The sequence below is a fragment of the Charadrius vociferus genome, unplaced genomic scaffold (assembly GCF_000708025.1).
Source record: "Charadrius vociferus isolate BGI_N301 unplaced genomic scaffold, ASM70802v2 scaffold365, whole genome shotgun sequence".
NCBI classification, from domain to species: Eukaryota; Metazoa; Chordata; class Aves; order Charadriiformes; family Charadriidae; genus Charadrius; species Charadrius vociferus.
The window spans coordinates 2,817,287-2,844,994 of NW_009648559.1; the positions used below are offsets into that span (position 1 = coordinate 2,817,287).

Genomic DNA, 27,708 nt, shown 5'->3' on the forward strand with positions numbered 1-27,708 from the left:
GGCCGCGGCGGTCGCCACAGAGGGCCGCCCGGTTCTTCCCCGGCCCTCAGAAGTCCCGGAACGAAAGTGTTGGGCTCGGGCGCCGCGGGGAGGAGGGGCCGGAAGAGGGTGGCCGAGAGAGTACTTTTTGGCGGGGAACGGTTGCTAAGGGTCCTTAGCGACAGCCCCACGGGACTGACGGACTGACTGACTGACTGACTGACAGACTTACAGATTCTAATGGACTGGCTGACTGAGTCACCGACTGACAGACTAGCTGACTGACTTACTGAGTAACTCACAGACTGGCCCTCGGACTGACTGAATCACGGACTGAGGGACTGACAGACTGACTGACAGCCGGCTGGCCTGAGGACCCTGCAATAAAAAAAAAAATAGCCTGAACGGAAACCACATCCTGTTACCTGCAGGGGAGAAACCTGCCCTTTCCAGCTGGTCTCCATCTCGGGTTTACCCATCCCCTGTGAAAGTCCCCAGCCCTTCCTGCTCCCTGAGGCGGTTCCTCCATGTGATGTGGTGCTGCGCCGTGGGGCCTGTCTGCTGGGTAGAGGTCGCTATGCCCTGTGATGGGAGGTTGGAGGTTTTGTTTTGCTCCCTTGTTAACTCCAGGGGAGACAGACCACTTAGATTTTTTTCACCTGTATTTTTTCCCCCACCTAGTAGTGTACTTACTGCATACTTAGAGTTGACACTAAGCGCTGGAAGAATTGAGTGGCCGAATTCCTTTCTTGTTTTGCCTCTCTCTCTAAATAGGAAATGGGATCTTTTCTGTGGAATTCCTTGGCCTGGTCGAGGATCCAGCTCTACAGTAGCATTTACCCAATATTCAGTGTTCAGTAACTGCATTTTTAGGTTGAAGTGACTGAATTAAAACAGTAATTTTGGTATAGAGGATATTTCTCTCAACTCAGTGAAAAAAAGTCTGTGATATATTAGTTGTAATAGCCTTAGGGGAAGTAGTTGACATTGTAGGCAGATTTTATACCAAACTTCCATCTCAGTTACACCCCAAAAACCTCACTAACTCCAGCGGTATTACATTTAGTGGCTGAGGATTTCTACCAGCATTCTGTTGTTACTCGTTTTGTTTTGACTTGATGGTTTTTTTTTATGCTAGCAGTATGTAATACATCGCAGTAGTAAGAAAAAATTATTAATTTCATCATCCATATTTCTTATCTCCTTACACTATGACTATACGTCTTTATGTGCAGTAGTTAATTACGTCAAAATAACAAAATGTTTATTGGACACAAAGAAGACTTCTGTAATAGTTTCTAAAATTCTTTCTTGCCAAACTTAATTATAGTAGATTTTACTAAATGCACCATCTCTTACTTTGTTTGAATGATTTCTTTGGGTGCTGAATCCAGAACTTCTTGTTTGGGAACAAACAGAACCTGGTCATCATTTAAAAGCAAGCTCTGAAATCTGAATTTCTCCTTTCTATACTTTTATTCTCTACAGTTATTTTCATAAAAGCTGTGATACTAAAAAAAAATGTTTTTAGGAACAGTTGCTATATCATTTTTGTGGGCGGCTCTCGATTTCACAATTTGCTAGAAAAATAATTCTTTTCAAACCAGTATTTCCCACGCTTGGTTTCTGCTTGGATGTAACAGTATAAAGTTTGAGGTTTTAATTACAGTGAACTCAGAAGATACCAGGTAATTGATTTCGGTAAGACTTCTGCTAATCTGCAATCCTCACATTTCTTTCAGCTTCTAAACAAAAACTGAACATGTAAGAACAGAGCAGATTTGCCAGGTAATTGGACATTACCTTTTTCTTCAGTATGTATTTTAAAAGTACATAAATAATAATAGTATAAATATTTTGTATGGAGGTACTGAGAAGAAAATGGAAGTTCTGCCGTAACGATTAATTGTCCTTACATATCTTTCACATTTTTAGCATGTTTTGTGACATCTAAGAATGTGTAGTAGTATTCTGTTTATTGGAAGAAATTACGGTGAACAAGCTTTATATATGCTGTAGTGATACCTTTGACTGTCAGTTTTATCTAAAGTTTAAATATTTGCTAATATGTTATCTTTTAAGGCATTCTGGTGAGAACAATTCTTACTGTATGTCAGTAGAAAATGCAAAAGCTTCCTTTTACTTTTGAAGAATTCTTTCAGTCTCAAGATTTGGTGAGTCCAGCCGCTTATTATTTTAACTACCCATGTGTATGGTGAGGTGAACAGGCAGGAGTCAGGTCCTGAGCAAAGCCATGTGAATGTAAATATTGAGATTTGAGTTTGAGCATAGATTGTATTTCGAAGACCCTCAGGCACTGGAAACCAAGAGGTTTGTAGAAATGGCAAACCTTTAAGAGAGCAGCCTCTCTGTTGTTAACTTCCCTTTTTCTCAAAGGTAAACCATGTAGGAAATTTTTTGCCTGCCGTACAGCAATTTTCTGTTGTTGGAAGCATGCTTGAGTGATGACACTGAATCAAGCATTGTTTAAAATATTTGATCAGTCTACAGCATTACTAACGTAACAGAAAGTCCTCCTGGAACTCTGAGGCGAAAAGTTCTGATGAGTATGAAAAGGCGAATAGCTAGTTTTGCTTTTTAATGAGCTTTCTTTCTTCTTTTTTTTTTTTTTTTTTGCACTGATAAGACTGGTAGGGAAGTCTTTGAATATGCCTTTGTATTTTGTTAAAGAATTTAATATGTTGTGGGTACCAGTGATTTGTTGAAATTACATTCTTTTTGGAGGAAACAGAACATTCCTTCTGAGCTGCCTACATTATTTGCAAGTATCGATTCACTCAAAGCCTTTAACTACAGAGCTATGAGAAAAATTGTTCTTTTGCTTTGAATCAGAACTTTTTCTCTCACAGGAACAAAGAAACAAAAAATGCTTAAAAGTATTTTGATGGGTGAAACATTTTGTTGTAAAATTTAAATTTTGCTTTAAAAGGTATATTTTTAAGAAGAGCAATCTGACATAAAAATGGAAACATTTTCATTTGGAATAATATAAAACCAAAATATTAATATATTTTCATTTTCTAATTGGTTTTACTCTCCCTTTCCCTTTTTACCCTAAAATGAACATATATGTATTAATACTTTGCATTTAATTTGATTGTTTTTTAAAGAAATAATTTGTCTTGCTGTCCTACTATTAAGACAGAACATGTCATTGTCTTTCAGGTATACTAGAGGGTTTAAAAACACATTGATTACTCTTTATTAACACTTACTAAGTTACTTGAGGAAAGTGACCAATTTGATGATTAACTTAGAATGACTATTGTTGGTTTCAACAATTTGCTCAAATGTTTAAACTGCTCGTTTAAATTCTGTGCTAGACCAAGGAACAGAGTTTCTTCCTGTGCTTCCAAGGCTTTTCTCAACAGATGGAAGGCATTACTGTCCTTTCCGAGAACTTAAATTGCACATGATTTTATTTTTCTCTTTAGAAACATAATAACCCTTTTTTTTCTTGAGTTATCTCCTTTTCTAACTAAAAAGTTACAGTCTTTTTAATTACTCTGTGTATGCTATAATGGGTCTTCCTGGCCTATTTCTGTTTTTTCTGTCTTTTTGAGATGATGTAATCATGTCTGAATGCAGTACATGGGAAAGGAGGAAATCTCAGTCTACGTTAATGATGTTGCTGAAATTAGAGATTCTTAGAAGGTATATGCAAAATGCATTTATGCTGGTATTAAAATTCTTTATGCAAAATAAAATTCACAGATTGCCTACCTTAATCTTTGTATTTGTATCATTTTCAGAAATAACTATTTTTACTATGTACTGATTTCAGAAGGAGTGGTCAAGTTGTATCTCTTGATGAGCCTTATTCTTTTGTGGATAAGTGGCAGAAAGATTATTTCTTCAATGCTGTATGTAAATATCTGTATGAACATGTTCCATTGAACATCAGTCCACTCAGATTTGGAGAAGAGAATAAACACATGTATCACTGAACTAGAGAAACATGCTGAAAAAATATTTTCATTACAATGTGAGCCAGCCTATCTAGAGGAACATCTTACTGCCCTTGAACAGAGTAACTGACAGAAAATGGCCCAGATAAGTGTTCACAGCTTTTCCTCAGTTTAAAAGTGTGAAATGTCAAGTTTATAATTTTAGAAAATCTAATAAGGTAAAGTCCCAGTTCTTCCTGGGCTTTAGGAATGTTTTGCTTCAGGCCCAATCAAAGTGCAGGCAAAAGTCTATGAAAACACGTTGTTCTCAAAAAGATCTTGGTGTTAAAAAGGAGAAACATATAGAAAGACCAAAATAGTGATTTTTTTAAGCCTTCCGATCATTCCAGTGATGCAATAGAACTATACAGTGTGTTGTGTTTGTGCACATACACGTTTAGATGTACATCTAGATGTATAAAAAGTCTTTGCCCAACTAGAGGTTTTAATCAATAAAGTCATCAATCCAGGCTCTATTTTTAGCTAAACCTTGCTAATATTTTTAAGACATTGCTACAGAGCAAATTGGTGCAGAGGAAGTTCTGACTCAGACAAGTGAGACGGGGAAAACAAAAGCATGTTACATATTTTTAATTCTTTTTATGGATTAGACAAGAAAGACCCCACTTTCAAGTTTTTCTCTTGGATTCAGAAGTGGGATTACACCTATCTCTGTATGGGGGGGGGAAAAATCCAACTTGAAAAAGTACTGTTTTTTCTTTATATATGCAAAGATATTTTGTAGTCACCTAAAGTCTCAATTTCAGACCATTGCTCTTTATCTGTAGTCTATTCACTGTTCATAGGAGGAATTTTCATAGATGAAAATACTGTTTATATCATTGTGTGAAATAGCATTAGTTAGGAATTAAGTGTTTAAACATTTTTCGGGTTGCCAAATACATTGTTGAGGAGTTGAAGGGTAGAAATGTAGAGATGAGCTTTTTTACGCTACATGTAAAAAAGTACACAGCATTCTATCTTACGAATATGCTTTGAATTGGAAGTCGAAGAAATACCTCTGATACCAAACCAAGGGAAAGGAAAGTTTTGAGATTCACTCATTCAACAGTCAGTAATTTTTTCTAAGACTACATGAATTTAGATATTTTGGCTAATGGAAATTCCAAATACTGTGTAAATATAATGATTAGTTTTATTCATTTGGTACATTATGGTCAAATCTTTGGAGCCTAGTGTCTGGGAATTTCCAATATGCTATATGAGGGACTTGAAGGAGAAAAAATGTGTCTGGTAGTTTGTAATGTCTTGATCCTGGTATTTCTTGGACGTTGGTTACACTTCATCACCGGCCATGAACAGGTTCTTTATTTGGAATATTAATGTGAATACTGACAAAACTGGGCCCTAAATTATTAATGACCCATTGAGTTAATATGTTAAGTGATTCAAAATTTTTAACGTAAGGCCGTATCATATTTGTAATTTGGCAGTTAAAGTTTCTATTCAAGAAAATAACAAATCCTTTGTTAGATTCTTCTGAGACAACTCAGAATTTTGGCATGGGTTTAGTCATTTTCTGATAGACTGAGGTAATCATTTCATATGCTTTGACAGACTCTTAAGGGTAATAAAAGAAAGCAACTGCTAAAGAAAATATTTTTATAAAATGGGGGTCACCAACAAGGGAACGCTTCTGTTGTGGAACATTTTTAAAATTTTACTTTAGAAAAAAATTGGTTATATGTTTGAAATAGTATTTTCTCACTGGACCAGCTATTTAACACAAAGGGAACATAATAATTAGCTTTAGTTGCTAAATGTTTTTCTTTTCTTTTTAGAGCTTTCAGAATTACCAAGAGATTTGGAAGCTCCAAAACTTTGGGACTTAGTTGTAAAAGCTCATCATTTCCAAGTACGTACTCGTTCTTCCAGTGTCCTAAACAGAAGCTGCTGACATGGAGTATTGCAAATATTTTGACACATTCGTCTTTACATTCCATTTTCATACTCCTTTTAGTATCACTTTTAGTGTTTCATGAAGCTACAAAATTGAGAAATCTAGTAGTCATTTATTGTTAGGAGCCATTATTGTTGAAGGATTTTTCTTGCTACCCTGTCCTTATGCCCCAGAGTTGACCAATAATTAAAGTACGGAAACAAATAACATTAAACTAGTATTAAACTTGAAAAGAATCTCAAAAGTAAGGTAAACCTAGAATTAGAATGTAGAATATGTAATTTTATTGCAGTCCTCTTTGGCATATGTTACACATCATCTTAAATTACATGATCAATTTTTTTTTAATGTATCATTAAGTACATAAATCTGACAATGCTCAGGGAGTGATTTAAGATTATGCAGTGAGATAAGTGTCTTTAACACCTACATCTGATTTGCTGAAGGAATTGTAGGATCAGTAAAGTAGGAGTTTGCAGCAAGTATGTAAAACACTTGAATGCTATTATGCAAGTGAATTTCAAATCAATTTCTTCAGTGGGTGAGCATTCACTTTTACTCCACAGCTGGTGGGCATGAACCTCGAGGTTGTGAAACTGATCTTGTAGCAATAGTGTCAGCAGCAGTATGTACATAAGCATTCTTTGATCTGTAATTATCAAACAAATAAGCTGCATATTCCACAAGTACAAAAATGCAAGTGTTCTACTGTTTAAGCTCAACTACATCAAGTGTACACACAAGACTAACTTTTCATGTAACTGTAAAGAGCAGTAGTTGAACACATGAAGAACTAAATTAGTTAGCAGATTTATACCATGAAGCTTAAAGTAAACCTTTAGATGAAATTGACTTTATTTTACTTTGTTTACTTTGTGTAATGGTGCTAGGATTTATAAAAGGTTTGAGTTTGGAATATTTAGGTTAAGAACATAAATCAAAACTGTATGGATTCTGTTACCTCAGGTGATCACTATGTTCTTTATTAAGAAGAGAAGGAAAATATTGATGTGGCAGGAGACTGTGATTATGCACACTGGCTTTGATTCAGTACAGCACTTAGATTCCATCTTAATTGTTGGCTGATAGACTTAACATATGCTTCAAATAAGGCATGTTCTTAAGTGCTATTCTGAACCAGGAACTACTGCAATATACTAAAAAAAAATAATCTGTTAATACATTTAGAACAACATCATATTGGATTAAGAGGCGGAATTAATTTAAGAATGTGTGTTTCAGCGGTATTCCTTTATGTTGTCAATGCCTCACATCATAAGATAGATAAACATAAGCTTTAATAATGTTGTACATCTGTATATTAGCACAGAACTATATCTGAATTTATGCTGATATCTGTTTTATGCTTTTTCCTGATTTTTTTTCCCCTTTGAAGCCTAACCAAGAAGATCAAGACCACTTGTTTGACAGAATTGCAGATTTTGTGGCACTTTTTCTTCTTGTTCCCAGGGATGCTAAAGGTGGTTTTTTTCCAGGTAATAGTACAATTACTTAGCATTTTCAATGATGGATAGGTGCTGTATTTGAGCTCATAAAAGTATTAACATGTCACATAAACCAATTTACGTGTATCCAGATTGGCAGCATTTGGCTCTGCAAGAGAGTTGGAAGCCCATGTATATAAATACCAGAGAGAAGAACAATCAGAAATGACAAGGAAAATATAGAAATTATCATGGGCAATCGGAAGTGAATTTTTTTGACCCATATAATGCTTGAGTAGTAAGATTTAATTGTAATAATACAGGATGAGATTTTTTAAAAATGTCTTCTCATTAAATATAAAGATTAGTTAAATATTAACAAATAATACTTTATTCTATACCCTAATTTTAACCCTAAGTGACTTGCTTTAAATATGTCATTTGTTGAAATCAGTATGCTCCAGTCCAGGCTTAAATGGGAACTTTGACTTACACATTGATTAAGCAAATTTTTTGAGATGTGAATACCCCTATTGTTGATACAGTTGCCTGATGTTTCACAGGCATTTAAATAATAAAAGGTTGTACTGATGTTGGTTTTTTTTAGCAGAATGGCTTTGTAATTACTACAGTTCACTTGGATATTTTTACATTTACTAACAAAATTGTAATACAAAATCTCTTTTGTAGCCTTTTTAGATACAGTACTATTCTTATTTTGGCAGTTATATCCTGATTGTTTGTCACAAGTCATTTATGTCACTTTCTATGAAGCACTTCCTGAATCCATTAAATGTTTTAATAGTGATTTTAAGGATGGATTAGTAGACTTAATTTTTCAGTGGATACCAGGTACTGGTAGTTTGGTTTTTTTTCCTTCTCCTTGAGGCAAATTCTGTCTGGACCACGGGATCTGCCTTTCAGTGAGAATCTATTGCTTTTTCCCCTGGTAATTGTGTAAATATATATACATACATAGAAACATTAGTACTAGGAATACTATTGTCAGAGCTGGCTTTCTCTGCTCAAGTGTAGTAATAATAATGATGATGATAATGATAAGATCTTAGTTCTGAATGTTGGTATATAAATATGGATAAATAGTTTAAAACACCAGCCTGGAAAGGAGACAAAGAATCTGAGCTGACTATCCATGGCATTATTTCTCTTTAAGGAACGTGAAACTGGATCTGACATCTCAAAATGTGTTCGGCAAAAGCATGTCAAACAAAGTATGTAACCTGCTTTAATTGTTAAACTATGCTGTATAAATCTGTCCTGACAAACCTGTTTAGTATCCCACAGCTGACACAGTGGAAGCATGCTGCATTCTAATTATTTGTGTAGCAAGATTAGCTGGGCTGGATCTCCCAGTGCTCAATAATGATAAAGTCTTACTGAAAATATGAGACATTTCTGACAGCCTGCTTGTGTTTCTATCTTTCTGTCATGATATATCCAGTTTTGGAACTGTTCCTGTGTGAGATGACCGAGGATGAAGCTTAATTGGCATTTTTCAGTTGGACTTAGTTAAATATTTTTCCCCACTAAATTTAGCTGTGATGTCACTTGGTGTCTAAAAACTTATATGCCTCAGAGTTTGAGTGGATGGGAGAACTGATGATCTCTTTAGAGTTGGATGTATCAGGATGATACTGAAAAAAAAGTGTTGTATTTTTAAGGTTATATATAGGCTCTAATCCAGTCCAGTCATTGCCTTACTGCAGTGACTGTGTTCTGGAGTAATTCTTTTAGCTGTAAAAGTACTTTGCTATTGCAGAATTAGCAAGCAAGATATAATCATACCCAGAGACATAACTTATAATTGAACCGATGAATGCAGATTTAATTTTACTGCTTTCTTCACGATACTGTGTAGGAGAAGTATTCTGGAAGAATCTATGGTAAGCACATAAATGCAATCAGGAAGGAAGACTTAAAATTCAAGCCCTAAGCAAAGCTGTGCTAATTCCTGGAAAAGCTGCTGAACATAGTGAGGATTTTTTTGTGTGTGTTAAAACAGAAGACTAGGAAATGTTCCCTAGTAACTATTTATAGGTGGCCTTGGAGGTATCTCTCTATATAAAATGGTAACTTTGTATAAATATTCTTACAGGATTCAGACTGTACCTGTCCTAGAAGTTTCTATTGGAAGTAGTATTATGCCATTAAATATCTGCATGTATTAACAGGAACAGTTTATGATTTTTAGATGGTATATGTCATTTAATACCCATTCAAAAACTTAGATTTAGAGCAGATTTCTATCTTTAGTGTTCATTTATTTAGATTTCATGACAATGTGGGTTTCATTATCTTGTATGTTGAAGCCGACTGACAAATGCTATAGATATATGTTTTTGATGTAGTTATAAAATACAGAAATATTTTCTCAAAACCTTTCTCTGTGTCAGTCACTATTTGTTGGGCAGAATTTTCTTTTTAGTTACAGAGAACATTGTATGTAGAAAAAGATAACCCTGAAAAATTTAATTTAGGGGAGGTTTACATATTTCAATGTTATATATGCACCAAACTCCAAATGGGCCTGTAACTTGGAAGAGCTGGGTAAACCCGCAGTATACTCTGTAATGTGTAACCACTATAAATAGATAATGGATAGAATTAACTGAAATTTAGTCAGACCAGAAAAAAATCCCAAGAAACTAGGAGACCACTGCAATGGCATAGATTCTGTATCTGTATGAAACTTAGTGTGTGGGAGCTGTGTAAAATTCTACTAGAATCAATATTGAAAACCACTGAATAAAGTAAGTTACGTATTGCTGCCAGAATAATTCACAACCTCAACAAAACATATGCAAATGTATTAAATTAGCAGAATTGGAACAACCACAAAGTAAGGATATTCACTCATATGCAAAACCAAGCAGAAGCAGAAGAGAGATAGCAAAAACTGTGCTGATTGACTTTAAGTGTATGAATATAATTATTTCAGTTAACAGGCTTGGATCCCAAGCCTAAAGTTGACCATGGGCATAAAAATTTGCACATTGGAGAAAGGAAAGAAAGCAATTTTAATTTCATTTGGGAAGATTGATAGGGTGATTTTCAAAATTAAAATAAACATTTTTCTAAATAATTTTTTTTGTATTTTCAGATCTAAACCCAAGGAAATGTTTATGGGAATATGGAATCTTGAAAGCTTTAAGGCTTCCACAGTAAGTCATAGGAGTAAAGATGCTACTGCTAACATACTAGCTAGTGTATCTGCCTGTCCTGCAGCAGTCAGTAAGTCTTGTAAATATTTTTAAACACATAATGCACATTACTTTATGCATTTTGGAATGAAACTGATAATATATTGCAAAATCTAATTGTCAACATAAATTGTTAGTAATATTTTCAGTTTGTATTGCACAAAATCAAAGTATTACAGCAATTAAAAATGAGTTGTGTATTTTGATCGACTCTAAACATATATCCTCCCAATACACTGATAATTCCATTTGATTAAGCTGTAAACAATATTACAAGGTATTTAAAGAAGCTGCTGATACTCCATCTAGCAAAATCTGATAGTTTCAATATGCCAGTTCCTCTAATACTAGCTAAAGTTTTTTCTACTCCTTTCTGTGGTACCTGGCTCCCATTTTAAGTATGTCTTACATTCTAGCCTCTAACTTCTACTCCCATGGTCTTCCCTGTCCTGATGGATCAGATCTTTGGCTTTAATTCTTTCATACTAGCTTGCTGTTCTTTCTGATTGCTATTTTAACATCTTTTCTCAACCTTTTTGTGCTGATGTTGCTTCTAGCTTGCTAGAATGTTATCTGTTTTGTTTCTTCAAGCTAGCCAGTTTCTGTCTTCCTGAAATCACTGTTCTCTTTCTAACAACTACAGCCATCATTTTATGTTACCAATCTTCTCTTACTCATTTTTATCTTCTTTCTGCCCCAACCATAACCAAACAACTTTTCCCATCCTTGCCTTCCCCCCCTCCCATCCTTTTTTCCATTGGCCCATTTTCTGGATTTAGGTCATTCTCCAGTCATCAAGGTAGGAAGACCTTATTTTTGTTGCAAAATAATTCAGAGGAAAGTATCTGGGAGAAAATTCATAAATTTGCATCATACGTGTCATTTAAGGCAGTGAAGTCTGTGATTCTTTGATCTTCCATTTTCTAGAGTATAATTGGCTATATAAAATTGGGGGGTTTATTGCCAGTGTTAAAGATAAGCTGAAGAATGATTTTAGAAATTCTTTAGTAATGAAATCTGCCTGAACAGGAAAAGATATCTCTGTGCAAATTTTCAACCTGCTCTCTTGATAAGTCTTCCCACTCATCAGCCTCTACCATTTTCAATGATATGAGTCTTACAGGTTTTCTCTACAGTTATGTTAAATGCTTAGAAAAAGATCGAGGGTTGTCTCTTGTATCTGTTAATATTAAAGAGACGAGGTTTGGAACATGCTGTACTCAGGAAATCCTGAATTAGCGAAGTACTGCAGACATGTCTGAGGAAGGGAAGTGTTCTGGCATGTGCCATGATTCCCACAAAGCTTTCTCTTGTAATGTAGATGTAAGAGAACTGCGTGGGTTTTTCCCAGTGTAATAGGCTATCTAAGCAAAGAGGACAGTTGCTCTTGAGACCTAGCTTGAGGATTTGGTCTCTGCAAATGAATACAGCTTTGTAGAATCTTAATATGGATTGGCTATGCACATGTGTAACTTAATAAAGTGAATTATTTTACTGTCATTAAGCCTGTTAGCTTTGCTGAATAATTTTCCTTTTTCACTCTAGTATTTGTTTTCAAGTACAATTAAAAAAAAAAAAAGAAATATGGTTTCTTTAAAGTTGAAAGTCAGTGTTACTCTCATCAAGTTACAGTCCTGAAAGGAAATTCTTGTTTACAGAATACAGAGGTTTTTTTGTATGTTGTTCAGTTTGCAGTAAGTTTTTAGAAACAGAAATATGTCTACGTTTTTGAACAGAGGAACATTTAGGTTTAAAAAATAATATGCTTTTGTAAAACCTAAACCCAGTGGAAACATTTGGATGATTTTTATAAATTCCAATGGTTTTGTTCTGGTGTAATCATATTTTCTTTTGGATCTTGGTCATTGTAGTACTTTACTTGTATGTGAAAACAAGAATGTGAAATGGAGTAGAAAGTGATTATTCGTGAAGCAAGTTCAGGAAATCACTTCAGCTGTGATTATAGTAACACTTCTGACCTAAGTGAGTCTGTTTCAATGGCAGTAATTTCTGAAGTCACTGAAACTATTGTTATCTTGATGTTTCTTTCCAAGATATAATGACTTGTTTTTTCCTATGACGATAAAATAAAAGGGAGAAGCCTTGCTACTTTAGCTCTTTCTGTTAATATCCTATTCTGTGATCTGCCATATTGCTTTAGGCTTGCAGGATGCTCACAGTTTTTCTCGTAATCACTTGTTTTCTTTTATGATTACTGAGAAGTTAGTTGCTTGTCTGGATCCACTTTGGTGCCTTGTTTTCACTGAAAACAATAGGATTACAGTGTATAGGCAAGCTAGCTGTTATATTAACCTGTCATGTCTTACACAATAATTGAATGTCCATGGCTTCCAAATGTTCCTGTTCCTCTGAAGGTCTCGTCCAGTGTTCCTGTACTGTGCACTAATGTCGCAGCAATTCATACAGGCACAAAAACCTAACCTTGTTAGCTGGCTTGAACAGAGAAAACAAGCTAACTGTGGCAATATGGTGTCCTGTGTAGCAACAGAAGTCACTATGAGTGTGGGTAGAAACAGCTACATCTCCTCTGGTGACATGTGCCCTGTTGTGATTAGTCTGGTAATTTAAAGCTAGTGTGGGTGTATGTTTGATATTTTAGCAGCACGTACCAGGCTCGAACTTCATTTTCTTACTTATCAAATAGGACATTGAAAGTGGCTTGCTTAAAGTTATATAAGAAATCTGTAGCAGAACCAGGTTTCAAAGGCCAGTAGATGAACCGTGAAAATTCAGCAGTCATGAGCTGATGACTTGATTCTTGTCCATCAAAACTGGTGCTGTCCAAGGTAATAGTAAATTGTGTTTATGCTTAGACAGCCAATTGTAATTGTAAAAGGAGTCAGTCCTGAGTTCTGACTAAAATTATACCACATAACATTATTATTATAAGAATATTTCTAGCGGTCATAAAGGTATTACTGAATTAGTTAGAAGAATAGTGGGGGTGATTCTTCCCTTCTACCCAACACTGATGATGCCACACCTGGAGCACTGTGTTCAGTTCTGGGCTCCTTAGTACAAGAGAGGCATGGACATACGGGGGAGAGTCCAATGAAGGGCCAAGAAGATGGTTAAGGGACTGGTGCATCTCTCCCGTGAGGAAAGGCTGAGACTGCTGGGACTGTTTAGCCTGGAGAAGAGAAGGTTCGGGGGAATTTTAGGTTGCGCAAAGAGGTAGAGTCTCTCTCCTTGGAAATATTATAAAAAACATCTGGACATGGTGTTGGGTAACTGGCTCCAGGTGGCCCTGCTTGAGCAGGGGGGTTGGACCAGATGACCTCCAGAGGTCCCTTCCATCCTCAGCCATTCTGTCATTCAGTGAATAAAGTGAGATAGAGATTCTTTTAAATAAAGGTGGGACAATGTAACATCTTTGGGGTTCTTGCTTCAGGAAGAGGTATATAGGCTAGAAGTACTGCCTTTGCTACTGTATAAAACCAGAAATATAAAAGTAAGACATTAAGGATTTGCATGAGTTGTTCAGTTAATATAACACCATAGATAATGTCAGTCCATTGTTGGCATATGGTCAGAAAACAGAGGTGCCAACCAGTGAAGACTGGTCTCTAGAATGAGCTGTTTTCAGTGTTTACCTTGCAAAGCTAGATAATGATTATTTTTTTGTGGTTTAGTCTTACAAAATTCTGAACGTCCAAGTGAAGCAAATGCTTCCTAATTTCACAGACTCTTAGATTCAGAAAGAACTTAGTCTGCAGAGGGCCGAGCCCTTCAAATTGACCAGCCTAACTCCTGAAAGATGGGGAAGCTGTTGATATATTTAAAGTGAACTTGCAATGAGTTTCACAAAGCAATCTGGGTACTAGGTAAGACAGATACCTATTTTACTAATGTAGCTGAGCACACTAGATATCTACTTCTAATTGAAATCTGTTGAACTTTGGTAGCCTACTTAACCTGACACCTTCAAGTTCTCACTAGGTACCAATATCCACCTTTTAGGAACCTGGTATCCTTTAAGATCTGCACTTCATTGAAGAATGCTTGGTGTTCAGATCTGTAACCATCTTTGCTAAAACACTATTTTAGAAATTATCTTAAAAGTAAGGATTCTTACTTGATATTGGACTTCAGTCTGAAAACACTGTAACCTCTATGTGACAAGTTTATGCATCTTCATTCAAATTCCTCTGCTTTTCTGGTTAGCACTGAAGGAAAATAGTTTATTCTCATGAGGAAGTAATTTCCTCTGAATTGAGTTCTTTTTTTTTTCTCCTCTGTGTTAAGAGTCAATCTTTTCAAGTGCCAGGCCTCTAAATGAAAGAGTTTTCTTAATGAAACAACCAATCTTGGTAAGCTAGGATCTGCCTTCCAAACAGAATTGAAGAAAATCTCCCTTTTTAGGTCTGGAATGTAAGCGGTTATAGAATTTCAGTGTCTGGAATGCTTGAGATTTACAAGCTAGCTTTCCTCAGCCAGGTATTGTGAAGTTATTTACAGAGCTCAAGTTTTAACACTTAGTAGTTTTAATACTATATGCTTTTTTTTTCCCAAATTTTTATAGTTAAATTATGCAGTTGTATTTTATGTAAGAATATGAATTTAAATGTATGGTGTTAAAAAGCATTTTAAAGAAATTTTGCAGTGTAAATATCGTTAAAATTAATGTAAATGTCATGTTAAAAACTTCATGCAACTCCTTGAATATTTTTCCATCTGAGTTTCTGCTTTAAAGACAGTCCTAGTCTTCAAAATTATTCTTCTAACAGCACAGAGAAGTTAGCGCTTTTTTTCTGCTAATAAATTCCCCGTCTCCCCTGCTTTAAGTCAACATGTGATTTAAATAACTGTTACCTTTTAAAATTCATCCAGTGATGTAAACAGTTGATTTTTTGTGTGTGTGTTATTAAATATTAGTTTAAAAAAAGTATAATATTAGTTCTAAGTATGGATCTCAACTCTGATGATGACTGTTTCCCTAATTTGGGGAAGATCATCTAACCTCTCACTTTCATTTTCTACATATGTTAGATGTTATGAAACTATTATGTTTTTTAATAAGTTAGTATTGAGGAGTGAGGTTGCATAGGCTTATGAAGTATTTAAACTACGTGGATACTGGTTGTTGAGTGAAGTGAAATACTGTTGTTCTCTTATTACTTTATGGATTTAACATTAACTTACATTTCACGTCAGCTCGTTCAAAAGCAATATAGATCTTTTCTTGAAAAGTAAAGTAATTTAAAACACAAACAACTGTATTTTAATAATTACTCGATTGATTAATCATTTAGTAACCTGATTATTACAGGTGCTACACACAGTGGTGTTTTAAAGCACTTGCAACATAACTAAAAGTGAGACCGTATTGTACCATATCATGTCTTTTAAAGGTTGTGGAAGTTGTCCAATTGTCATTTTTTATTGTGTTATGGAATGTATTTACACCAGTTTGCATCCTTTTAGTGGCATATAAGTTATAGATAAACTATGAGTCAGATGTGTAATTATCCCCCTAACATGGAAAATGTGTTTTGTGTAGTTGTTCAAAAAGGTTGAACTGCACTCTAAGTGGCTGTTTTAAGAGAAATAACTTTCATATGGAAACATAGACTCATTTGAATTGGAAGGGTGCTGCAGGTTTCTTGTCTAATCTCCTGCTCGAAGTAGGGCCCACACTGATTTTAGACTAATTTGCTTAGGGCTTTTTCCAGTCTGGTCTTGAAAGCCCCGAGAATGGAGATTCTGCAGCCTTCTATGAGATTTCTTGGGTGAGATTAGCTCATTTCTGTGTCACAGAGTATTTATCAGCACTAATACAAAGGATAAGTAAGTAAGAAGAACCCTGTTAATTAAATTTAAAGAGCCTGCGTAATGGCGCAGTTTCTGGGAAATGTGAATGGTTATTGAAGGTGGCTAAACAGAGTGGCTATTTAAACCACAGGAGCTTATGTTTCAGTTCTAAACCACAGTCTATTTGCACTTTGTAGAATCTGTGGTAAACGAAGCAAAAAAGCTAGATGAAAGCCAAGGCATCTGAAGGAAAACCAAAGAAATTACAATTGATAGTGGCTTTTATAGCCCAATTTGTTTGGATTTTCTTGAACCTTTAGTAGTACAAAGGTTAGTAATGAGCCCTATCCTGACAGGTATATCTGTTTATTTTCATACAAACCTGTTTTCCTCCCACATGGTATATTGCATGTTTGATGTTAAGATTGGATTGTGATGTAATTGATGCAAAAGGCTGTTGTGAGGATTTCTGACATCTATTTGAAGAATACCTGTTAAAATCTAATAGGTTCTTCTTTTTTTTATCCTTATCTTTTATTAGTTTGCTACTGTAGATCATCACTATAAATTTTCTGATTATTATTCTCTGGGTTTAGCTCTCAATATTTTTTTGGAGACAGCTGAAAAGAAATACATTTTACTTCAGAAGAGATTTTCTAAGTTAAAGATAATTTGAAAATCACTCAACTGGGTTCATCTGATCTTGCTTTTCTGTTTGCCTTTTCCATTATGTACTGGAATAGAGTAACCCAGGATACATTATAACCTTTAAGTCTGTTTTACTATTAAAACGCCAGAAGAAATGAAAGAGAATGCATAAAAGAAAGGCAAAATACTGCATTTTCCTCAAATACAGCCCCTCCTCTGCTAAGCCAACATAAGGAAGGTATTGCAACACGTAAGCCCGTGTGACTCTGCTACTGAAGGATTGTATCATTTGCACTCAGGTGTCTTTTTGTGAACCATTCCCTCATAGCATGCATTTCAGATATGACAGCTGTAAAACATAAAGCAGCCTTGGCATACCTGGTAATGATGGTAATATAGTGATCCATTAGACAAAGCATATAGCAGTAAGGGCTAATTACCATTGGGGTTTGGGACTTGTTTGACTGTATTCCTATGTTCTTGAATTACATAATGAAAAGATCTTTAGAAGAGCTTGTCTGTATCTGGATTTAATTTTAAGCTTTTTTGGCATATATATTCATATATTAATATGGATGTTCGCATTTTAATTCAAGCCAGTAAAGCTTTTAAGCACAAACAATCTTAATGAGATTTTGTTCTTTTAATTTTTATTTCAAAGCTTTAACTAAGCTAGTTTAGATCTAGAAACTCTTGATAGTATGTTAATGTTGATAATGAGCGTGGACTTTGTTTCAGTGTTTATATAGTCACCGAAAGTAGTGCAGACAGTTATGAGCAAAAAAGTTTCTTTGATAGTAAGGTCTATTGTGTTCAGTGAACAAGTAATAGATAAATCAGCTAAAGCACAGTGAGGGTTTACTGATACAGCTGTATTGACAATTTTTTCTGCATGGACCACTTTATATCTACAGTTTGATGTTTGATATTACCAAGTCAAAAATCATAAATGATTTCCAAATGATAGTATTTGATAAAGAAGTATTTTTTAAAAAATGAAATGTTCAAGAGGATCGTTGCCGTTTTCTGTGAGCGCTGTTACAAAGAAAGTGTCTCATGTAGGAAAAAAATGGATGACCCTAGACACTTGTAATGAAAAGTAGAGGATTTAAGACTTTTAGTAATTAACTTGACTCCATCCCAGTCATCTAGCAGCTGTTTCAGGTAATTTTTGGTGATCTTTATCTAAGAGCAATTATCACAATACCGAGAAAACTTGTAGGCAAACTGAATAGAGTGAAATGATATAAGTCATGTAGGGCTTAGCTGAACATTTTAGTAGCTAGAAAATTGAGATGTCTTTTCTTCATCAGGTCTCATTGATTTTGGCTGAAGTTTTGAACTGGTCATGTAGGCTCTCACGTATTTCTGTATCTGTGAGTATAGGTTCTACCATCTGAGGATTAATTCCAGTACCTGCTGGGACCGTAATCTTCTTTTACCTGGTGTAACTCTGAGCATGCTATTAAATTCAGTTAACAAGAGTATGTGGCAAAGATTTTTTACATTTTTGCATTGTTTCTTTTGAGATGTCCATTGTGCGATTTGCTGCAGGCTGTCATTTTTGTCTGCCATCCAATGTATGTTGGCAAGAGGGTTGTGTACTAGCCTTTGTGTCTGGTCACAGAAAAAAATTCATGCATCTCAGCCAGACCATTTTGTTATTCCTTTAGAATTAAAAGCATATGAAACAGATGCAGCTTAATAAGTATTTTTTTTTATAAATAACATTTAAATAACTTAGAACAATAAAGTTCAAATACAACTTAAAATAAAGTTTAATGCTGTAACAACAGAAAAAGCATGTATAAGGATGGAAAAACAATATTGAAAGCTGTATGCCCGAACAGGAATTATACAAAAGATAGGATATGTTACATAAAAAACCTTAATATGTCTGAATTTTTGCTTCATCGTTATATAAAATGTTAATTTGTGAAAAGTGAGATGAAGTACATTATTTATTCCTATTCTTATTTTACATACACTATTTGAAACATCTTTTAGAGCAGCATTAGGTATTTGTTTCATTAATAGATAGGAACATTTTGTAGTAGAGTAAACTTATTTTTTCCAAACTAACTCTTTTATCTGAATACAACAATAAACATTTACAAGATTATATATTTTTTTCTGATCATATAGTTTATGTATAGGATATCCGTTTCTTGGGGGAAGTATTTAAAATACTGCTCAGCCTCCACATTTACTATTGACTTGATAATCTGACAACTCATTCCAGCAGCCTTAAAGTCTGACATATTTTACACAACATTATCATCTGCTTATTATTATTATAGCAGCCATATTTAAGAAGCAGATAGGTTTTTTAAATAAAATATTATCAGATAATCAAGTCATGACTTATTCTTCAGGGTAAATTAATTTAAGAAACTACCCAGTTACAATGACTAAGATAATGATTGTACAACTCTTTAGAATTTTTTACAACTTTTAGTTAGTAAATCTGGTTTTGTGTATATTTTCAAATCTTTTTCATGTAGTCTCTTAAAAATAAACATAAATGCGCAAGTCCAGCTTGTTCAGTTTCTCAGTAGTATTCCAGCCTCTCTTGATATCTTGTCAAATAGTCGTCTTAAAAATAGTCTTCCTGCTGGAACTAGTTCTTTATAGATCATTTGTGATTAGGATATTGCCAGAGGAAGAAAGTGGGATGCTCTGTGTTCTTTCTTTGTTTTTTTACCTTTCATGGGGACCCCTTTGTGGTTTAATGTAACAAACATCTCCTTTCCTTTGTGTGTCCATTTTGCAGAAGCATATGTATTATAATGGTTTTCTTCAATCAGTTCTATGAAGTTGCAGTCCTCATTGCATACTTTCTGTGAGAGTAAATAATAAAATAGAATAAAATAAGTACAAGTGTTTTTTTAAAATACTTAGATTAGGGAAGATGGGAGAAGAATATGCATTATAAAGCCCACATATTATTAATATTTTTAATACATAAATTGGACTGCTGAAATCTGAGTAGTCAATATTGTAGCTTTGTCTATTCCCCCTTAGTATTCCACATTTTAAAAAAGTATGTAAGCTCTAATCACTCTAATTTATTAAGTGGACATAAAAGTCTAGTATAGGATGTATGGGATAAGGACAGGATACATTTTAATTTTTTAGGAATCTGTTTTATACAAAATATACAAATGCTACATCTAAAAATACGTATCTTTAAGATTGTACGTGATGATTGTGCACACAAGAGAAGTTTGCATCCATACCTTTCCATAGAGTCTTCCTGACTTGTTCATTGCCAGAAAGTATTCACTTTCCACTCCTTTGATTGCCACTATTCCAACTGCCACTGTTCGGATTTCTAGAATACCTGCAAAGGCACACAGTGAGGGCTGTAAAATGATTGTTTGTTCTCCAGTCAACTTAGAAGGTTTAGTTAAACTAATATTCTGCAATACTTCTGTGTTTATTGAAAATCTGCAGCAATCATTCTTAAAAAAAACCCAGAAAAAATATGCATTTATTCATGTGAGGAAAGGACTTGAAAAATTGTCTGTATGTGATCATGTCTGCATACAGCCACTCAAAAAATTATATGGTGATAATCTTTAAGTATATATTGAAGTTGTGGTGTTAGTATACGTAATTTTTCTATTTTCAAAGAATCAGCATATCTTAGAATTTATGAGGCTTAGGGTTTCATTTCGAAGAATTATATACATAGCTATCAAAGTTCACAGAATTTGTGTAAAGCCTTTATTTTGAAGACTTGTGTCATGTAAACCTTAGAACTTGCGAGTGATAGAAAACAGACCACGGTGTCTTAAATAAGATAAAGTATTTGCTTGACCTTTGTATGCTTTTATGACTGATTGGAGCTGTAAAGATACGTGTATTTGAAAATCATTAAAAGCTGCTCTGAGAACTTATTTACTCCAAACTAGAAACCATTAAGAGTTGTTTTCTATAAATTATTTTCATCTCGCTGATGTATATCTGCAATAGCTTTCTGTAGTCACTATGATACATTTAAGTTACCTGCATGCAACATAAAAAATAGTCTTATGTCAATAAAAAAAAAAAACAACTGAGCAAAGACAGGAGGATGGTGCAAGTTATTGAGGAACAACAGGTTGTTTTCAGGCTTAAATATTTTTACTGTTGTTTTAAGCAATAGCAGAGTTTGAGCTGTTTTCTTCCACATTGAATCACCTACAGAACTGCATGCAGTAGCATCTGTACTGTCACTCGTTCTCCAAAATGGGGTCTTTCAAAGCCAGCCAACTCTAGGCAAATTCCAATAGCTAAGCATGGGGGACAGAAGTGAGGGAGAAGAAGAGAGTGGCTTGTGTTACATTGTCACCTGAAATACAACCTTCCTCTTGAGCAAAACGTTTTTTTTCTCTTTCAAGTTGTATTGACTCTTCACAACCACCACACATGATAATAATTTTTCATTAATTAGATTTTTTAGAAAGGCATGTTATTTCTCCTTCCCTATACTTTCTTTATATCCTGATGTCCTTTGCTTTCTTTACTGTACTGTTTTGCTTTCTTCCTTCATATTACTGGTGTATCAGTCCTAGCCTGTCTTGCTTACTTTTTTCTTCTTATTTTCCCCACCAGTAGATCAGTTACCTCTTCACATGGTGCGTGCCCTGCTGGGTGTTCATCTCTGAACAATTACACTTCTGTACTTCTCTATAATGCTAAGCCAACTTTAAGCTTTCAGAATTCTTTGACAAGTTCCACTCTGCTGCAGGCCTAGCAGCAATTCTTGCAGAGGGTAATTTCTAACTGAAACTTACAAAAATTATATTAACTTTCATTTAAATTTCACTTTAGAAAAACCACAGTGGGGCTGAAAAACAGATGAACATCTGCATCTAGCCAAACAAAGAACATAACAGTGGAAGGGATCTCTGGGTCATCAAGTCCAGTGCTCTGCTAGCCTGGGAATTGCATCAGATAATTCTCTTTTCATAAACTTTGCCAATACTAAATTGGAGTTGTTATTTCTTTGCCCCCAGTGTTTCCGCCAAAGGCTGTTCCAGAGTTTGATTTATTTTAATGGCTAGAGACTCTGTAGTAATTTGCAATCTGCATTTTTTCAGCGACAGCTTATATCCATTTGTTCTTTTGCCTGTGCTGGCCATTAACTTAAGGAGAGTTTTGGGTTTTTTTAAATCTTTTTTAAATCTTGAGTTTTCTATTTATACCAAATTAAAAAAATGAAAGATTCAAAGTGACTTTTTAAAACAGGTAGTGCTAATAGGAATTGAGATTTCCTTGAGTAAACTGATGTTGGCTGAAGTTTCACTAGTAAGAAATACTACTACTTTTAAAAAGGAAATGCCAAAAGCTTTTGTCCAAGACAATATTATTATTAAAATTTTTACATTATTTTTTTAGCTTGTTTTTTTTTTTCCTGAAGTAGATGATGACAACTTGTAGGAATTATTTTTATTTTGGGTGCTTGTTTCTCTGCTTTATTTTCAGTTGAGACATAAATGTCTTTCATGTGGAAATGATACTCTATCCATATATAATTTGATATAGGATAGAAACTGAGGATGTAAAAATATTTTATAAGCCTCCTGTACTGCAAATATGAATGGCAAATAGGATGTTATCTATCAAAGTTATATTCTACTTACAATTTACAAAGGCACTATGTGAGATAGATTTATTGTATTCAGTTCTTTACATGGTTTTTCATCTTATTTGTTAAAATTCCATTGTGCCTAAAAAGCAATGCATTTTAATTAAAAGACAGATAATTTGAGATTCATAAATTGTTATGCATATCCAGTACTATTTGCTATATTATTATGTGCTTTTCACAATTCTAAGCAATTATTTACCTCCAGAATAAGGGGTAGCTCTCACATAAATAACATTTGACACCCTGACTCAGAGGTGATATAAAATCCAAAGATTTTTTTAGGTCTTTGAATGGCACTTTTCTAAAGATCCTCTCTCTGTGCATCTCTCCATAAAGTTTAGCGAGGGAATACCACGTGAACTCTCCAAATAACTATGTCACACTAAAAATGTTGTAATATTAGTGATGTTAAAGAGAAAGAAAAAAGACCATGGGGCGTTCAGTGGAAATAGCGCTTGTGTATTCTTGATTCTTTGCTCAGAACATGTCTATCTCAGAATTAAATGGCCTATCATAAACTGCACGTGGTCGTTTTTCTATTCCCAGTTCTAGATCATGTCTCATCTGTTCTGATGCGTCTTAACGTATCCCCACAGGAGAAGGAAAGCATGAATTTTTCCCTTTTCAGCAAAGCATTTTGTGGTTTAGGTCCCTGAGGCAGCATCTCACATGCACTTTTATAGTTGATGTGCAAGTCAATCATCACTGAGTTCCTCTCTCTATTTTCAGGCATATGACAGAAGTTCCTTAAGCAGTAAGACAGCATAGTGTAAGCTCCCTTTTCTTCTGGAGGCTGTGCATCAGTAATTCTGTTCATTTCAGAAATGTAGTATTGCTGCATATTTTTTTCTTTAAATTAAATAAATTATACAGGAAATGGAAACACGATTTTTAGCAAACTGGGAAAAGTAAGACCGCTGTGTAGTTAGAACTGTGATAGCTGATTTTAGCTGAGAATTTATGATCTTTCTGTATATAGTCTTTTGAATGGAACTCACTCATTTTGTTAATTGCAAAATGTCATGTACATATATGAATTTAAAATTTCTTCTTTTATGTACAGAAACTATGGAAAGAGAGTATTAAGGTTGAGAAGTCATACACTGAAAGTCTATTAGTTTATCAGTGTCAACATTGCAGTTGTATCACATGCTTAAATTTAGTACCCAATATCAGAATTCTCTCACAGACCAGGAAGAATGATTTTTGAGTACTATTGAATTTAATACAGCCAGAGATTTCAGTACTTTAAGTGTTTTACAAGGTGCTTCTGATCGTGCAAGATTTATAAGCTGACCAGCTTTTTCCTGCACGCCTATTATGTACTGCATAATTCTCACAGCACAAGTTCTTTGATGAACTAGTTGATGGAATCTTTAACACTTAGAAACAACACAATCTCACTGCGAAAGCATCTAAACTACTTTTCTATTTTTTAATACTCAGCTTGATATATAGAGACTCAACACAAATGTTGAGGTTAGAGACGTGGATAATAGAAATCACTGTCTCTTGCAATTATAATTTTATAACATATTTAAATATAAAAATGAGCTTTTAAATTATAATTATAGCACCAAAGCAGGAAATTCCTAAAGGATATGCCAGAGAATAAAATAATAAATCCATAAAATAGAGAAAGTAAGTTGTATTTTTCCCCCTTTGTTCCATTTCCTTTCAGTATCTCTATGAAGTCAAGATAGCACATTATAGTCATATTGGTCTGTCTTTATTTCATATGTGTTTCTGGTACTCAATCACTGTAAGAGAAGTTACATAATGGTAAATAGACACTAGGGTGTATTGTTGCAGATAGGAACCTAATCCATTAGCAGGCGTCAAGAGGTAATAAAACTGTTCAACCAGAATTTTGGCCAACTACAGATATTTCCTGTTTCTTCTATACTTTCTGTAATCATCTGCTACTGGCGATTCTTGCCAACAGGATGTTAGGCTAAATTAAATTTGGATCTGAGCTGATACGGTTATCCTCATGCTCTTGGTGTATATGGTTTGTTGTACAGTTGTGACAGTTACATTCAGCCAAGTTTGTGAATGTGATCTTTTTAGTTTGGTTTAAAAAAGAAAAGCAAAACAAAACCAATTCTTTTTCTCTGCTCTTTCGTTTTGAAATTCTGCATCACTACAATATCTTTAATAAGACTAACCAGGAACAACATTTGATGTATATGAAAGTTACCCAATAATCTCCTTTTTCTATAAATGCAGGAACAGCTTTGATTCTGAGTAACTGATGGTATTAAAATCAACAATGAAACTATAATATACTTTAAAGATTAGCTTTGTAAGGATGGTAACCTGAGTTAAGCAACTCACCAAAGCTAAAGAGTGTCTTTTCTAGTATACCATTTTTGACTGCCTTTAAGACACGAACTGAATTAACATGTATTAGTTTCATTGCTCTTCTGCTCTGAACCTGTGTAGCTGAGCTTCAGTGTTCATGCTAATTCTTGTTAGCTGATTAATTGGAAGGAGGTAGATCCATAGAAAATGGTAATAGAAGTAAACCTACTATGTTGTGTTATGTTTGTAGGACGTTTTATACATAAAGGCAAAAAATCTGTCCTCATTTAAGTGAATAGTAGGATTTCGGCTAACTCAGTGGAGCCAGGATTTTATCCCTAAGGTAGCTCCTTCAGTGAGGCAGGAGATGTATAGTAAGCTAAAATCTTTTCTGAAAACTCCCTACGCAGAAATAGAGAAAAATGCTGAACAGACACACGTGTGAGATTTGTCTGTGCAGTTTCTACGTGTTAGTTTATGTAGCACCAGATACTCTAGTGAAATGATAAAGAACCGAAATCTGAAATTGTACTAAAGAAAACCTCCTCAGCCTAATAGTATACCATTCCTTGTCTTACGTTAGCAAGTCCATTCTTACGTGCTTCCTTTTGAAGTAAAATGTTCTAATCCTTTCAATCTCTATTCATGAAAAGGAAAAAGTCACCAAGCTAGAATGGGAAAGAGAAAATTCTTATATATGTGGATTGTTTCATTTAAATACTCTTTTAATACTCAGATAACTTCAAAATTACTTTAAAGACATGCTTAAATTGATAAGATGCTGATTATGAGAAGTTCAGAATGCCAAACTTCAACAAGGTCTTAAATATCCTTGGTTTAAAAATGAAAATGTAAACTATGTTTTTCAGTTACTTTATCTAAAGCATCCACATAAAAGTTCAGAAGAGGTCTAAGAGAAGACTTGAATATACCACGAAGTAATTGGGAAAGAAGTCAGATTAAAGCCAGAAAGAGAAAAAACCTGAAAATGGGCATACAAAATTGAAAACAAGTGTAATTTCTATAAAATCAGCATGAAATTCCAAACAATTTTATATGGTTGCATGGTCAGTGTAACAAATGTAGCTTAAAATTCCTGTAGTGAATGAAGTTTCCTACAGAGCTTAAGTTCTGTCCAGTGTACATAAAAGACTGTTCAGCCTAGATGGGCTTTATTTAGAAGAAGATGACTATGGATGCTGGCAGCAGCCTTTTTAACCACTTGGTGCAAATTAAATAACGGGCAGTTGATATAAAATCCAGCAGAAAAAAAAAAAAAACCACAAAGAAGCAAAACAACCCTTTAGGTTGATACAACAGTTTTAGTGGGTGAATTATATATTGGTTTGGGGGGACAATTTACATAATAAATGGGGTGAGTTTCCTGGTGTTCTGGTCTAGAGTGACAGTTGCTCAGTACTTTACAAGTAGACACTTTTATGTCTGGACTTACTACATGACTGTGGCCTAGAAGACAGGACAGTACCTCAGGCTGGAAACTTATGTAGAAGAATTGGCATTTAGCTACATCATTGGTACAAAATTGAGCATTCTTATGTGAGATAATTCTTTCCTGGCAAGTGGTATTTGATAATTTTGTTTTTAATCACCAGATATTAAGTATCTTTTTTCTGATTTAATTAATATTTTCACATTAACATATTCATCTTCTTTTTATTTTTTAGTCTTTTTTTTTTGCTTTTACAACACAATAATACTGTGACATTTTATTTGTTTTAATAAATCTTTGCTTTATTGCTACACAGTCTGTTTACTAATTTCTAACTGTCTGCAGCCATAGCTGAATAGGCAGAGTGTCTTTGCGTTTGCCCTCAAATAACAATATCCTATCTATAACAAAGAAGTGAGGGCCCTGTGATTTAGCAAAACTGGGGCATTTTGACTTTAATAATTTTGCAGCCAAGAGGCTGAAAGAGCAATTGCAATTCTTTCTTCTGAGAGCTGTAAGGAAACCAGTAAGTGCAGCACATTACTGAAGATCCAGCAGGTGGTAACAACCTGTCCAATGGGTCTTTGGAAGAGAAGAGAGAGCAGAACCACTGAGCTTGATATCTTTCACACATGAGGGAACAGCCCCAATATGTTGGGTGATAAGATTGTTCAGGAAGATTTCAGAAGAGGTTTTAAAGTACACGTTGTGTTCAGTCCCTCATCAGCTGGTTCTTTTTACAAACATTTTGTATGTTGCCGATATCCCCTCAGTATCTATCTCATAATGGTTGTGGCCACTGCTTCTCGATTTGTAGTGTCAGAGTTTTGTAGACATTAATTCAATGAGAAATTTTGGCATCAATTACATTTTTCAGCAAGGCTGACAGCAGTTTCATCCCAGTATTTTTCTGTTCTGTCAGGTATATATGTTATGAGAAAATGTTTAAGGGTAAGATGGAAACAGCTAAGACTTCTGTAGTCTTCTAAATGCTGGAACAAAGGGAAGAAGAAGAAAAGGAAAAGTATGTTTTTTAAGGAAAGAAAAGTAAAAGCAAATGGCCAGAAGCCAGTTATGGTTTTACATTCTTGTTATTTATTTTTTTAAAAAAATAGCTAACAGATAATATATCTAATGCTTATTTTTTAAATATTCTAAATGTTTTACAATACCAAATTTTGTGTGGTATTTACAGCACTTTATTTCTTGTGGCCTTTCTGTGCACTGAAGTTGAAAAAAATAGTCTGTTGCTGGTTTTTAGGGGTAGGGATGCTGGCACTGTCAGTTAAGCACTTGTGAGGAACGTCTTTGTGAAACACCCTTTCCTAGGCAGAATTGTCTTAAGATAAAGTATGTGGAATC

The 27,708-nt window shown here is 34.5% G+C and overlaps 1 protein-coding gene across 2 annotated transcripts in view; it reads right to left on the reverse strand.

Annotated features, from left to right (window-relative positions):
- Window positions 1-19,031: 19,031 nt before the first annotated feature.
- Window positions 19,032-27,708, reverse strand: part of FGF7 (fibroblast growth factor 7) — a 30,299-nt gene continuing 21,622 nt past the window's right edge. Inside the window, exons 3-4 of one of the 2 annotated variants that reach the window (XM_009886135.1) lie at window positions 20,194-20,297; window positions 19,032-19,794 (exon numbers count right to left, since the gene is read on the reverse strand). In XM_009886135.1, the coding sequence (XP_009884437.1) occupies window positions 19,600-19,794; window positions 20,194-20,297 (299 nt within the window). In that variant the 3' untranslated portion in view covers window positions 19,032-19,599. The remainder of the gene's footprint in view (window positions 19,795-20,193; window positions 20,298-27,708) is intronic. The other variant, XM_009886134.1, reaches the window with a different exon arrangement.